At 41.6% G+C, this 16275-nt stretch overlaps 1 protein-coding gene across 2 annotated transcripts in view; it reads left to right on the top strand.

Annotated features, from left to right (window-relative positions):
* Window positions 1–9124, top strand: part of LOC139727341 (microtubule-associated serine/threonine-protein kinase 2-like) — a 51311-nt gene extending 42187 nt beyond the window's left edge. For both annotated transcript variants that reach the window (XM_071638301.1, XM_071638300.1), the window contains exons 13-19: window positions 545–615; window positions 1465–1692; window positions 2715–2939; window positions 3406–3670; window positions 4687–5006; window positions 5498–5715; window positions 6607–9124. In XM_071638301.1, coding sequence (XP_071494402.1) covers window positions 545–615; window positions 1465–1692; window positions 2715–2939; window positions 3406–3670; window positions 4687–5006; window positions 5498–5715; window positions 6607–7632 — 2353 coding nt within the window. In that variant the 3' untranslated portion in view covers window positions 7633–9124. The remainder of the gene's footprint in view (window positions 1–544; window positions 616–1464; window positions 1693–2714; window positions 2940–3405; window positions 3671–4686; window positions 5007–5497; window positions 5716–6606) is intronic.
* Window positions 9125–16275: the final 7151 nt, after the last annotated feature.

The following is a 16275-nucleotide window of genomic DNA, read 5'->3' as shown; positions in this document are numbered from 1 at the left end:
ATCAAGAATGAATTGCTCTGATAAGCTGCATAAACACCCTGTCGATCATATGTATGTTGTTAAGGCAACAATTCTGTGTTGTAACTATGTAATTTCACATATTTCAGAGTCTTTGAACTGAAATGCCATTAGAAGGGATTGTTTATTTGAAGTGTAAACATTAACTTCAAGAGTGCCAAATTTTGTGGACAAAATGGATCCAAATTACCCTGGCCATCTAGCACCCATTCCATCAACAGGATATATAAGATAAAACAGAGTTTGATATCAAATGTCCTCAGAATCCTGTATTACAAAAAAAAAAAGGAAATTTGTTAACCTCTGTAATCATTTAAAACAAATCAGTGACTTCAGTAGAGGTGATGAATTTTGTCCTTGTGCACAGCAGAGTAGTGCAATGAATTTGAATTACAGGACTGTTTTGTTTTGTTTTGTTTTGTTTTCCATGATAAAACTCATTACTGTAAAAGCATGTACTTGTAGCATCTGTGAGTGTGTGAAGTCCTGTATTTGATAGCAAACTCTCGCATGCTTTTCTCCACAGCATGTTAATTACATCCACCGGACACATAAAGCTGACCGACTTTGGCCTGTCCAAGATTGGGATCATGAGCCGTGAGTATTGTAAAAAAATGATGTTTCCATGGCAACGTGACAAAGTCATTAGGCAGTCCAGAGTCACTCTAGGCTTTCCTTTGATTGTCTAGTCACATTTTACTTTCACCCCTCTCAATTTACCCTGTAGACAATAAGCATATTTGATTACATACCCACAAATGCTTGTGAGTTAGTTCATGTTGAGTACAGGGATGACTTTCATATCTTTGATAGCATTAGTTGATGACAAGGAAGGGTTCAGAATCTATCCTGCTGAAGATTTTCCAAAAATCTCTACACAATTTGTTAAGATTGGTAGGAGACAATTTGCAGGGCCCACATGAATGTTAATTTAGTTGATTTCATGCATGCAACGCTACCTCTCGGAAAGTTTCGTAATGACTTAAAACGTAAATGAGTGAAACATCAAGTAATACTGTATGCTAAAATTTGACTGGTGCACTATTGACTTGAGGACAATATAACTTTCAACATATCCCTTTCAGCGATTAACCCTGAGCTATATATGTATGTAAATACATTATGTCAGTGGATTTAGGAAAAAAGATGATAATAGTAACCAAGTTATACAGTGGACTCCTATTATAATGAATTCCTTGGGACCGGCAATTTTCTTTTGTGTTATAATGAAATTTCATTGTAACCGAACAAAAAAACCAATAAAAATACATATAGTTGATGATGGTGCAGCCTGAATTTTTACATTGTTGTAACTGGAATTTCATTATAACGTCATTTGTTATAATTGGAGTGCACTGTACATGTATGTAATTATGTTCACTACTGCAATAATATTTGAGAGTAAAGCATCCCTTTTACTCGTTGTGTGTAACTCTCCCTGTCCAGTAACGACCAACATGTACGAGGGGAACATCGACCGCGACACCAAGCAGTTTCAGGACCAGCAGGTGTGCGGCACGCCCCAGTACATCGCCCCCGAGGTCATCCTGAGGCAGGGCTACGGGAAGCCGGTGGACTGGTGGTCCATGGGCGTGGTCCTCTATGAGTTCCTGGTGGGATGCCCGCCCTTCTTTGGGGAGACGCCGGAGGAGCTCTTCTCACAGACCATCAATGGTGAGTCTCACTGGCCCCCTCACCTTCCTTCCTTAAAGGCACTATTTACACTGTACCATTTCAATGTGAAACAAAAACCCAGCTTTAGTGCTTCAAAATGCACATGTGTAGTTCTATAATGTGAGTTATGGATAGAAACAACTAAAGTAGAAATTTTAGTCAGTATAATCAATGTTAGATATTGTTAAATGTACAAAATGTGAACAATAGTTTTGTTAAGATTGTATTTAGAATAAATTGTGTACAGTTATGGTTTATTGAAAAAAATAATGATATCTCCTTATATCTTAGGCTTTATTGTGATTTTTGTTTTTAATTGTAGGATGTTTTGGGACACAACTGACCTACACATAAGCATCAAATGTGATAACTCGAACATTTTTTTAAGTCACTGCTCCCAGTGGTAAACAGTGGCTTCATTCCTTCGACCTATGAAAAATCGCAATGCAAATTTTAAACCCTGGAGACTCTTGTATGCCAAAATTCACAGCGAGAGTTTAAACTTAGTCCAGAGATAATTCAAACTCTGATTACATGAATATGTGTGCCACATGGCATATACACATGAATATTAACAGGCATAGAATTAATGCACCCTGACCTGCATGCATGCACGGTAACTCAACCTTGCACTTATTTAATCCGTACTCTAACATTGCAGACATTGACGAGATTTATACTGTGGTGAATTCAAGCATATGTGATAGGTCCTTAATTTGATTTTTAGCTTTAACTCATAAGTATCATATTGTAGGGCAATTGTGTGCACAGCATTTGTCTCTTCTGTGGTTTTGACTAGGTAGGGCAGTGATTATGAAAGTTGTAGAATTGTTTTGACCCAGCATACAGAAGCAGGTGAGAAAAAAACACTTCTCCTGTTGAGTCTCAAAAGTCTCAAATTCAATCTTCAGAACTTCAATGCTAGCACCCTCATGAAACCAATTTAATGCATAGTGCATTCTAACAAGCTTCTCTTTTCCCTCACTCCCCCTTACCTCACCCTCCTCCCATCCCCCTCACAGTTGAGATAGAATGGCCCGACGGTGACGACGCACTGTCTGACGAGGCGGTGGATCTGATCAACAGCCTGCTGCAGCAGGACCCTCTCTTCAGACTGGGCACCGGAGGCAGCGAAGACGTCAAGATCCACAAATTCTTTGAGGGCCTCGACTGGACCGGGCTGCTCCGCCAGAAGGCTGACTTCATTCCCCAGCTTGAGGGTGACGATGACACCAGCTACTTTGATCGTAAGTCGCAGTGAAAGATATTTCAGTGAACAAGCTTTTTCTGCGGTTATAGGTGTATATTGGCTCACCAAGGTTTGACAAAAGTGTCCAAGAAGTCGGAATTTTGTGGACGTGTGAGGATAAAATTTGTGAAGATAAAGTTCAAATGATTGTGGGGTTGAGCAGTGAGAAATCAAATTGTGCTTGAATTTGCTGATAATTTCTACCTGTGTCTAAGGCACCCTCCATTTTACTTTTTGACAAAGGTTACTTGCAATGCTACAGAATGGCCATGATATGTATGTCAAGATATAGTTATCCACATATTGTTGATATGTTACATCTGGGATTTGTCTGAGACCTCTTGAAAAACGTTGGAAGTAAAGTGTCCACCTTAACCTGTAACAAACTACTCTGTGGCACTATGAAGCGCTGTGATCATGGGGTCATAACAATGATGCGTGTGTATTTGTTTGCCATTTTCTAGCCCGGTCTGAGAGGTACAACCACGAGCTGGACTCCGACGACGAAGAGCTGCCCGAGATCGGAAACTTCTCCACGTACTCGCCACGCTTCAGCCGCTCCTGCAGCAGCGTCTCCCAGTCGTCGGACGACACGGAGCGGCGAGAGAGGTCGCACAGTGCCTCGTTACCCCTGACGGACCTGTCCCATCATTCCCTGCCCGCCAGGAACTCGGTGCAGCTGCTGACGGTGGATGTTGACAGGGGTAGTGGCCTGACCATGCCCGACAGGTAAGCAACTTGCTGGGTCCTTGGTGAACAAACAAACAAACAAACGAACAAACAAACAAACAAAGAAGCATGCAAACATACAAACAAAGTGATAAAGCCTGTAGATGCCTGTTGAGCAAAAATTAGTTGTGATATTTCTGAGCCAATTTTTTTCCCAACAACTAATGAGATGAAGAAGTGTGTATGTGTGTTTGGATTTAATTTAGGCAGTCACTTAACGAAGCGCTTAAAGGGATTGTATAGTTTTGGTTGAGATCTAATTTCAGGTTTCTAACATTTTTTGGTGAGATAATGAGAAACGTCGTATGAAATATGAAAGAGCATGTAATTCTATGAGGAATTCAACGTTTAGTTGATGAAAATTGGTTTTGAAAGGCTGAGATATCCAAAAAAGAGCAATTCTAAAAAAGTGTGGGACCCACACTTTGTTACGATCACTTTGTTTTACTCTGTTTTTGGATGTTTCAGTCATTCCAAACCCGATTTTAATCAAATAAACTTTGAATTCCTGTTAAAACGGTATGTTCTGTACTATATCATTTGTAAGTGCTTTCTTGGTACAACTGTATCTCACAAAAAGTTAAAAGCCCAATTCTCACCTCCACCAATACTGTACCATCCCTTTAAAATGCTTATGAGCAAACTACCACAGGACTGACAGAGTCATGTGACTATCCCTGAATTGTTTACCAGCTCTTAACTCTCTCAGAATCACCATCTCAAAATTCCATTAGCTTTGTATACAAGAATGTTGTCAGTGATAATCACAGAGTAAAACAGGAAGCAAATAAGCAAATGAACAAAAGAAAAAGCAAAGCAGACATGTAAGCCTGTGCAAGGCTTTTTAGTCTAGAGCTCATCTGATTTTTCGGGCATTGGCAAATAAGACGTCATTATTTGACCCCTGTTGTATGCGGTTTACAAAAACACAAAACAGAAGCTGTCTGGCTAAAAGCATTCATGATAATTACGTAATGCACACTTTCCGCAATACCCCTTCTTGCTACACCCTCAAGGATCACCCCAATGAAGGCAGGCGACCTGTCTGATGCCTCCTCTTCGCCGGGCACCCCATCCCAGGACTCTTCACCCCGGTCCCGCCGCCGGGCGGGCATCGCCCACAAACCGCCACTGCGCGAGGTCCTCCCACGGTTCTCCATCTCTTTTGACGAGGACAACCCCCACATCGCCGCCCTCGACGCCTCCCTGTCGAGTGCCTCATCAACATCCGGCGGGCTGCTGGGTGCCATAGACGTTGGGAAGAGCGGGGAGAGGCAGAGCCGCCCCGTGGTGAAGTCCGCCTCTTCCAGCACGCTCTCTCTCATCATCCCATCGGGTACGCTGCATAATCCCCCCACCCCTCCCATTTACCATCCCCTTTCCCATGCTATCTGATCCTTCTTATTACTTCATCCTTCATATGTTTTACCGTGTTTGCTCTTTACGTGTGGAATAAAATGGGGATACAGCTTGTATTTGGTATGTCCCATTAGATGTCTAGCCAGATTATCCACTGACATTTGAATGGCCAAAATTGTCACACCCCCCCCCCCCCCCCCCCCCGCCATGATTGCCCTCAAATATGCATTGTCACGATCTTGTTGTTTTATAGCAACTGTTCTGAGCATTACATTGTATGATTAGACTCTCTTCTTAATCCTTTTACAACCAGCAACTGAAAATGCTGTTATTATTATATGAGAACAAGTCGCCGATGGTATTCTCACAATTAATTGAGTGCCTGTATGTCGCAAATCCAATTGTGTGAACACCGGTGACCTCTACAAGGTTAACAAGAAAAATTCCTATCCCCTTTTGTCTTGGTAGACGAACTCCATGTGCCGTCGCCGATCAATTCTCCAGGCGGCGAGTCCAGTAGCTCACGCGACGACTCGCCGTCTAGGGATGCCTCCGGCTACGGCTCCCTGAAGTCGCCCATCATCATCCGCAAGCCGCCGCGGCGGAAAGCCATGGGATTCCAGATGCAGGCCATCAAGGTCTACCTGGGAGAGTCCAACATCTACACACTGCATCATCTTGTCAGGGTATGATAAGATTTGCCAACCTTGGCAGGGGTGTAGACACCTGGGGCGTGTTTCATAAAGATTGAGCGTAAGTTGCGATCAATCGCAGATTGGGTTTCATGAACTACTTTGCGATGGATCGCAAGTAACGCTCAATCTACCGAAAGTTGCGCTTGATTTTTCTTGAAATCAAGCATGTCTTTTATATGAAACAAGACTTGCGCTCAATATTGAACTTACGCTTGATTCACCAAGTTACACTCAATAAATCAAGCGTAAGATCAATCGCAACTCTTTATGAAACAGGCCCCTGGTTAGCAGTTAAAGAATTTAAAGAATGTCAGTAATTCTAAGAATTTAGGGAAAGAATAGTTCAAACTTTTTGCATCTTTTCTAATGCTGACACATTGTATTATGGGTGAAAACAAAACATACATGTTAACCTTTGCTGTTGATTGCACAGTGGAAGATATAGTATTTAAAATGGGGGGATAATGTTTTGATGATAAGTTTTGGGGATGGATGATCATTTCTAGAATTTTTTGTGGTTGCTTGTAATGGCTCAATCATACAAAGCAAGATTGTTTGCGTGAATACTAAAATATTGTATTCTATATAGAATGCATGTGTTATTATGAATTATATAAGATGTGAAAGGTTACTGATAGTCAAATGTTTGTTTTATGAACTACCCTTTGCTATATGATATATTAATAAACAAAACTTATTTCTGCTTCTCTCAAACATACAGAGGTAAATCTTACAGAGAAGTGTTCACAGTAATTTAATGTGAATGCCATACCTTGATCTTCTTCTTCATCATATAACATAACAACGGAGTAAGATTATTATAAGGTGTAAAAGGTTACAGAGAGTCAAAGGTTTGTTTTCACATGTTGCTTCTCTACACAGCACGTGGAAGAAGGCAGCCCTGCGTTCGAGGCGGGCCTGAGACCAATGGACCTGGTGACCCACATCAACAACACCCCTGTGGAGGGTTTGATCCATCGAGAGATTGTTGAGCTCATGATGAGCAGCGATACCCAGGTCGTCATCAACGCCGTGCCCCTGGACAAGACCACCATTCAGACTGGCGGCCGGAGGAGGAACCCCTCCACTAGCAAGATGGCCCGACGCAAGAAGCAGAAGCGCAAGAGGGACTCAGTGGAGCGTCGTCGAAGAAGCGCCGTGTTCAGGAGGTCGAGTTTGAAGCGGGCGTCGACGGACGGGAGCCGAACGAGCTTGGCGGCGCTGGGACGGCAGAGCGGGATCGACACGTCGCCCCGCTCGCCCACTTCCCTCAAGTCGCCACGATCGCCGCCGATGTTCCACGTTGGCGGCGATCATGCCTGCAGCACGCCACTGACGTCCTCGCCGAATAGCTCCCCTTCGTCAAGCTGCCCAAACTCACCCGCTGGACACTTCACATCGTCACGACCCAGCACGCTCCAGGGCCTTGCGCACAAGCTTCCCTTCCCCTTCCGGCCGGGCGGGAACCGTAGGAAGTCCGTCGGTCACATCCCATTGTCCCCACTGGCCAGAACCCCCAACCAGTCCCCGGCCCCCAAGTCCCCCGTCCGCAGCCCCAGCCCGCTGTCCGTCGTCACCAGCCTCGGCCACTCGCCCGGCAGTTCCAACACCACCCAGTCCTACCCAGCACACATGCTGAGCAGCCCCACTCTGTCAGCGCCCATGAAGGTCAAGGCGAAGAAGCTGAACATGCGGTCTCGCAACTTGGAGACCCCGCCCTCGCCCCTCCTTCGGCGGGCTCTTTCCCCGGACCACGAGAAGGTCCCACTGGACATGTTTGAGGTGCAGCTGAGACCCCGAGCAGACTCAGCCTGCGACCCGCTTTCTCGGGAGGAGCGAAGCTTGAAGCGTCTCGGCATTGTCAGCAAGGAGAAAGTGGCCGAGAGGAAATCAACAGGGTCTACGTAAGAAAAAAACAAGTTAAAGGAAAGGAACAAGGCATTTCGAGCTCACCTACATCATGAGATCACAGTGTATTCAATGTGTTGTATGTATATTTGACATTTTGAGATATATGCCATCTATTCATGTCGTTTTTTTTCTTCTTGTAAGCAGTCGCCACAAGTCGCATGTGGATCCAACTGTGGCAGTCGTGAAGGAGATTTTCCTGCTTGTTATCAATGATATCACCGCAAATACATGGTGCCATCATTGGTTGTTCTGTGATAGTGTACGGAGAGGGACATGGAAGATCTAGGAGCTGTGGAAGCCTAGTAGCGAAAAGTACTTTCTATCATCAATTATTAAGATTTATTCAACTTTGCTTATTCTGTGCCTGCTTGCTTTGCCAAAGATGCTGAAATAATAAAGACTGTCATTTACAAACAGAGAATATCAAAAGAACTTCAAGAATGACACCCCCCTAGCTTCAATCATGGCAAGTAATTCACCCCATACCCCGCCCCCTCTTAGCGTCTTTAATCCAAGTTTGAAAGAAGAGTTTGACGCAGAGAGCGTATTTGCTTTGCCTTACTACAGACACAGATTGTTACTCTGTTTGAAGCTGATTCAGCTAGAACTTTCGTAGCAAAAGGAATAGTGCTTAGGTAATCAACAGCAGTGTGTGATTGTGAGTGAATCTGTTGGAGATCCAAAGTCTCTTCCATGTTTGCCAAATGGAAGAGTGAAGCCTGATAAGTGCCCACGCAATTGGTCGTGGATTGTGGTACACTGTCAGAGGTTAATGAGTCACTTTGTGTTTGTAGGCAGTTCATGTTCATCAGAACAAATCTAACGGCAGATCCACGTTGACGAAAATTGAAGTATCGAGAGAAATTGAACGCAGAACACATTTTATAGTGCCATCAAAATACTTACTCCTGCCTCCTTCCCCAGCGAGGAAAAAAAGATGATTTACATTTAGTAATGAGAATGGTGAAAAGAAACCTCAAAGCAGGAAAAAGTGGAATTAAAAAGAACAAGATGAATAAAAGAGTCATCCAGATGGATTTCTGTGACATCTTTTTTTCTTTATACGTCAGTGAAACTACAAAGATGATGTCTGTAATGCGGAAAGAATTGTCGTAATTATAAAAATTGTAAAAAGAAGTACACCATATGTATCGCTTCAAAGGGGCCTTTTTGTATTCAGTGCAAAAAAAAAAGAGAAATTTTAATTGCACAATGATATTGATATAATTATTTGTATTATTGCTCTTATTTTCTTGTATTTGCTGTTTTGATATGATTGCTCTTTTTAAATTAATGTCTGCCAGTATTATCAAGTGTGTCATTTGAGTCAAGATTACCTTTGGCATGGTTTGATATTGCAAGATTTGTAGAATAAGAGTCATGTTCCAAATCAACTGCCCCAGTCACGGCCTTAAACACTTTTCATTATCATCCCCTGTGAGGTCCGCTCTACCCATACCGCCCTCTGTGCTGAGAGCACGTTAGGGTCGGTGATCATGATTTTCCCCCGCCACTGCCGTCTTCCTTTACGACAGGGCGTCCGTGGCCTTGAAGGATGCCGAAAATACCCGTTAGTGGCCATCTCCTGAAATCTGCAATGCCTTGCGTAATGAAATCTACCAGCCCAGAGTTCCTTTCTGCAATCACTTTGATCATAATCACTGCAGTGTCTTCTTCTATACAGCTGTTGATGCCGCTGACTCTGAGCTGGAGAGGAGACAGTTCTCAATATCAAAAGGAAGTCTACAAGATATTTTCCCAGTCTTTTAGGGTCCCTCTCAACTTTCAGTGTAACTCTTATCATACCAGTGATGTTACAGCTTTGTAGACTCCATGTGCATTATATGGTGCATATTTAAGCTAAGTCAGTGAATGTAGTTTTAGGAGCCCCACACCAATTGCTGGTAACTAACCGCCTGGCTCGTACGTAGCCCTCAAAATTAGTACATACAAAATTTTTCGCTGTCATTCCTGGAAATGTGCAGGTTCGAAAGGAAATATAAATGATGAATGTGACTATCACACACTTACCTGGAGAGTGTGCCAAGGAGGAAGAAGGGAAGGAGATAAAAGAGATAGGATTACATCTCTGTCCTGGCAAACATAACTCTTGAAGGAGAAAGCATCACCTGATTGGCATCCTTGGCGTATTTCGCTTTCCTCTCTACCGCCACTAAAGGGCGATATTTATTTAGTCAATTTGTGAGGGCTGAGCCAACGGCTAAAGAGGCTAGGACGGAGCGATGGAAGTTTTTACTACGCCTGATACCCTCTCGCTTTGGAGTATGATTGATTTCCATCTCCCATCCGTGTCGCGTCATGAGTGGGTCAACTTGTGAGCCAAATTCTTGTGAAGAATTAATTTATCTTGCTCTCTCTCGTACTTTGCATAGTTACTGCAACGGGCACATGAAAATACCTCTCAACTATGCGAGTGCTGTCCTACAGACAATGAAACATCAACAAGATGCAACTTCCATTGCCAGTGCAGTTGTTTTGAGGTTAATTTTCTTTTCTTTTCTTTTTCCTGTGATAGCACGTATGTCTCCGGTCAGTGACACCCTCAAAGTAAATTCAATGACTGGTCTCTTGCAACAACAGAAAAGGAAAAATAAAAAGAGGATAACTAGCAAAGTAGAGTGAGGAATTGTTTAAAATCCCAGTAGACAGCCTCAACACATAAGAGTGTGACGATTTGATATTTCCAACAGTTCCGTGCACAAATGATACTACTCAAGCCTGCCTGCTATGGGCAGCATGCAGATTAACATCAAACAGGACCACTTTGTTGAACATTTGATTCCAATCTGAAGCTCAAATGGGCCTTGTACCCACAAACAGATCATGGGGAAATGTATGTTACCTCCCACAGTCTCTGCTGCTATTTTCTTTATTTTTCCCCCTTGGCAGGCCCTTCAAATAATTAGACATTTTGGATTTGTGAGTGGAAATCTGAAAATGATATAGAACTCTTTCGGAAAGAGAAAGACATGCAAAAGTGTTCCCTGAATGGGCTTGATTCCAGGTCATCTTTTAATCTCTGGTCACCGGAGTGACTCTCTTTCAAGTGAGTGAGTGAGCGAGAGGGCAGATAGATACTTAGCACAATATCTCCTGTTCTGGAGCACTCATACTTAGTAGGGTAGGGATATAGGTTGTAAGAATAGACAGGAAACTTGTTCCAGATCATACGTCCACTGATTGACATGTTCCGATGAAAGGCTGTTTGTTTAAAGAGTGCCGTAAGCTTGCCTCAAGACTCGTGTGGGATAGTGGTCAGTCAAGCTGGAACATTGTGTTCTTGTGAAATGGACAGACCGCACTGTGTGGAACACCACAGGCAATGGGAACGTGCCAAAATCTTTGAAGAAAAGTGTTCAACAAATACTTTTATCGGGTAGATCCCAACCACTTAAAAAAAAGGAAAACGTATAGCAGTAGGAATAATCGCCAAATTCATTATACAAACAATGGTTGTTTTATTTATCTCTTTGCATTCAAGTTATCATGGCTTTAAAGTGATAATCTCTAGGAGAGAATTAAAAAAAAAGGAACTAAACTTCTTCAATCCATTCTTTAGAGGCAAGCCAGATAATGCTTCCATAAAGATAGTGTGTCTGATTAATTTCTTGAAATCTTGTTCAAACCACTCTGTTTCACGCCATTGCAGAATGGTGCAAAAAAGCACAGAGAGTAGACAAATTCACAAGGTTGCTGTTTGACCTACGCATTTCTTCAATACCACCTTGGACACCTCTACTGAGTGATAGACAAGTGATGCTTTGCTAGTCCACTATTGACAAGATTCTATACTCGAGTCTATACTGCTGACTTTAATGAAGTTGTGTGAGCACTTTTGACCAAACTATTATGCAATGTTACAGCTGATCGAACACTGCTGAACATCTTTCGTGCACATTCCAGTTCTATAAAATGTCAAAAGGTGCATTTAGGAGTGAGAGAGAAGATTTGTCGAAACAAAAGTAAGGGGAAATTGTCTGTACCGTTACGTGTCCGTCAGGGGCAAATCCTCTTCAAGCGTGTGAGATACAGTGTAAATGTTAAGAGCAGAGTGTGTGTGTGTGTGTGTGTGTGTGTGTGTGTGTGTGTGAGTGTGAGTGATTTATTGACAGTGTCATAGCTTTCATTTCTACATAAAGCAGATTATCTTACAGATATACTGATATAGATGATTTGCAAAAAGTCTGATCTCTATTTAAGAGTCTATTGGTAAAAGTATAATTTTTGTACCATTCTGAAAAAAAAAAATGAATATAAGATTTTATAACGATATATTGTGTACAATCGTGAAGTGTCTTTTTACAGTTGTGAGTAGATTGAAAAAGCAGTAGAAAATAGATTACCTAGCCCTCCTACGGCTTTTACCAAGTGAGTTCTGGTAGATTTTCTGAGTGATAAATCTAGACATAGAAGGTGGAATGATGCACATGTGAAAAAAAAAGAAAAGAAAATACAAACGCAATCAAAAGAAGTTGGCTACTTCGAACTTTTTTTTTAATAACACCATATCATCTTTTGTTCAAGTGGTTTCCTTATGTTATTCATCCAGTCTGTGTACAGCCGGTAAAAATACTTGTACGCAGAAGTGAATTAAACAAGTCGATGGTGCTGAGGGCTGCATCAACTGTGAACACAGCAGCCACTCATGTGTAAAAGAAAGTCGCAAGGAGGGCTCCCTCACTGGTCAAAAACATTGTAATGGAGATGCCACAAGTCACCTGTACACTGGATGAGCTTCGTTTCCTGATTTTACTATTACATGCATTTCCCATAGACACCTGTCCGAGTTTAGTCGGGACCCGCCTTCAAGGGGTTAAGATGGAGTAGACGCATGCTTTGCATGTGGACACACTGCTTCACACTGGTGACTGTACAATACCTGTGAGGGAAGGAAAAGAAGTATATTTTGTGATAGTAGGCATAGGGCAAGAAAGCGTTGGGGGAGGGAAGAGAGAGTCAATCCTTTGGCTTAACACTAGCTTTGCTTGCATCAAACTTACATGTACATTTGATAAGACATGATATATTTCACAGAGAAGAGCTGAAATTCAACCTGGTTGGATACACAAGAAGATAGGGTTCAAGGGGAGGAAGAAGAAAAGAACAACAAAACAACAGATCTAAAGGGAACACAAACAGAGTCAATATCTGGAGAAATCGTGTGTGTTTTCAATGTATATTGTGACATCATCGATTTCATTTCCTCATCAGACTTTCCTTTTGTATTACCAAGTGCAGCCATGCTTTCTCATGTGCACACGCCCACTTGAGAGGAACGGTCATATTGCACCTTTGTGAAGTGTGCAGAGAAAACCGACCCAACCAAAATAGTATTGGCTGGTGCCATACCACGCGAGAATCATCTTCTTACCTCTAGCAAGCTGATATTTCGGGAAGCATGCATACCCACCATGGATGAAGGAAAATACAAAGCGGATATCGAATTGGAAGAGATCCAGCCTCTTTTCCTTTTAAGTCTCACGACAGTGTCCGCGGTGATAGCACGCAAGAGATGCAGCGCCGCGTCCAATTTGTGAGTCGTAATGTGCATTTGTGTTGGTTTGCAGAGACAGAAATTCTCTTGAATTTAAGAGAGCGGACCGTACATGTATGTGTGGTATCATTGTTGGATGTGTCGCGCAAGGGTTGCTTATGGCTGGTAATCAAGTGCACACAAGATTAGAATGCACCAGAAATTTGCTTTCCTCGCTGAGCAATCTTCTCAATGCAGTGGTTATCATGGGTTGAGGGTGATACATTGTCAGGACCTAAGTCAGAGATTCCACTCTGATGGGGACTTGTGTTAATTGAAATACATTGCCATCACTTCATTTCTGTGTTTGTTGGTTGGCTTAACAAAACATTTTTTTTTTTTTTGGGTGGGGGGAAGGGGATGTTTTGATATTGATTGATCTCAGTTCAGTCCATAGAAATGCACATTCTTGTGTCATTTCTTGACTTTGCTTACAATGGGTGCACATGTGTACGAATCTACTGTTCACAAAGCGGGGAAGATGAGTTTAGATGAAAATACAAATTGTATGAAAAGAACGTTGGCAAGATACTTATGCCGTGACTGTTGATCTCTCTAAGAATAAAGACATACAATGTATTAGCAAACCATCAAATCCATGATGGAGGATATACATAAGTGTACGATTATTGAGTTTGGGGTTTTTTTTTTCTGTATGCTCTGCATGAGCAAGGAAAAGACAGCGGACCCCAAATTGGTCGCAGCATTTTTCCAAGCACTTGTGGAGGAATTTGTGCTGCCACCAACTTGCATATCAAGTTCCTTCATATACATTGTGCACTGTCTATGTGTGTGTGTGAGTGTGTGTATGTGTGTGTTGTTCTATGATCTGAGGAGGTGGTTGCTACTTATCAACCGTGCCATAAGTATGCCATTCCGCCAGGCTGAAGTAACATTGTAGTCTCTTTTCAACTTTACAATTCCGTGTTAATCTGTATTGATGCGTCCGGTGTAGTGATACATTTTGTACAGTTTGATATGTGCAAGCATTTTACTGCTCGTGTTATCATGTAGCCTGTCGTGGTTATCATGCATGCAGTTATCAAATGATGGGGTGGGTGGGGAGGGGGTGTGAGGGTGATAGGCTGTGCAAGGTCAGTTTTAAAATCCCATGTGTAGATTCAAAATAGACAACAAATAGACTATTACATACCATTGGGGGTGAATAAGGGGTAAAATCACATATGAATTGTGTTAAGTCTATATTCTTTTTCTTTTCTTTTCATGAAGAATTATTTCATTGACCACTTATCTTCCTTTTCTTCTGATAATTATTTCTGTTGACCACTTACATATCTTTTTCTTTTGAGAATTGTGTCATTGACTACTTACTTCGTAATGAGATTCCATACAATGTAGGTCCTTGTCTAAATTGTGTGAATGTCTAATCTTTTCTGACTTCTTACCCCTCCCCCACCCCAACAATTTTAACCATGATGAAATGCATGTTGTCAACCAGTTTTTTAAGTATTTTGTTTCCATTCTATTCATCTTTTGAAGGTAGTCTCTGTGTGATAGTACAGTTTCACAGATAAAGGGGGTAAAAAAAAATCACTCTTGTGAAAATTCTTAATTATTTTTCATAGAATCTGTTCACTTTGTTGAGATTCAGTGAACACTTCTATAACCTTGTTTCCCCGCAGAGTATTGTAAGTATGGTATCTGTCAGATTTGATCGTTCAGCATTATTTGACAGATGGTAAAACAAAGGCCTTTACGACAAAGAAATAGCATTATAAATCAATTGTGATGAATCAAATATACACCATATCAACTGAGAGAGAGAGAGTGTGTGTACATAGTTTATATATGCGAGAGCACAAAAAAAAATTTGTACAGATTATATCATATTACGCTACCTGTCTATGTACATACAAAGTACTATTTGTCGCAGTTGTGATGTCTGTGTTTTATTTTTTGAAGTTATACCTCGATGTACAAAATTTATCAAACATGAACATTGTGAGATATTCGCTGCTATGGACTTCAAGAAACAAACTATGTCATATGAGAGAAAATAGGAAAAAAAATAAAGGCATGTCTATGAGCAAAACAGTTTTATGTCCCATTCTTCTATCTGCTCAGTGAATGTAGTGTGAAGGTGTCCGCACACTGAACATGGTAAGGGCAACGGACCGTTTTTTTTTTTACTATGGCACACCAAAAGGAACCATGTCTGGTTCTGTTAAATGATTCAATAATTTTGGTGCAAATTCACCCAGAATTTTACTCAAATCAAGAGCAACAAAATCACCAAGTGAAGATACATTTTGAACCAAAATTATTAGTGGGGTACCATAGCAAAAGATCGGACCATTGCCCTTGCTGTGCTCGGTGTGCAGAGGCCTTGAGATGTGTGAATTTTTTTTTTTTTTTTTATGAAGGAATAGTTTACAAATAATTCACATCAGTGAGGACATTAGTAACAATAACCCACACAAGGTATAAGTACCTTTGGAATAGTCTGATGCACCTGAGGCAATAGCTGAAGGCATTTTGATCATTTGGAATGTACATGTATTGTACAAGTGTACCGAGTGTGGGTGATCATACTCCATGTAATTGCCAAACAAAATGTGACTGTGTTATTTGTTTTATCAATTGATGACGCAGATCCTTGCCATAGAAAGAATTTCAGATGTAAGCATTTTACATTTTGCAGTAGCCATTTTTGAGAATGGATAAAATTATGAAATCTGGCCTGGTCACCATCACAAGTTGAAACTGCTAATGACCAGTCTTCATACTTCAAGGGGATGGCTAGTAACTGATCAGAGGGAATCAGTGGGAATGCTGAGGGATGATTGTTCCAATCCTTGTGGGATTCATTTAGGAGTATATTATACATCTACTGTTGTGTGAAAATTATTTGCTTGAGAACGGTCTCATATTCAAGTAATGTGCAGATTAATGCCCCATCACTGACCAGGCACACTAACCTGGAAACATTAAACTGCACATTTCTTGAATATGAGACCATTCTCAAGCAAATAATTTTCACACAACAGTAGAATATACTCTTAAATGAATCCCACAAGGATTGGAACAGTCATCTCTCAGCATTCCCACTGATTCCCACTGATCGG

Source organism: Diadema antillarum, unplaced genomic scaffold (assembly GCF_040938485.1).
Source record: "Diadema antillarum isolate AM-2024a unplaced genomic scaffold, OU_Dant_1.0 seq00000126_RagTag, whole genome shotgun sequence".
In the NCBI taxonomy this organism is placed as follows: domain Eukaryota; kingdom Metazoa; phylum Echinodermata; class Echinoidea; order Diadematoida; family Diadematidae; genus Diadema; species Diadema antillarum.
The sequence above is the reverse complement of the archived record's forward strand: the minus strand, read 5'-3'. Positions and strand labels throughout refer to the sequence as shown.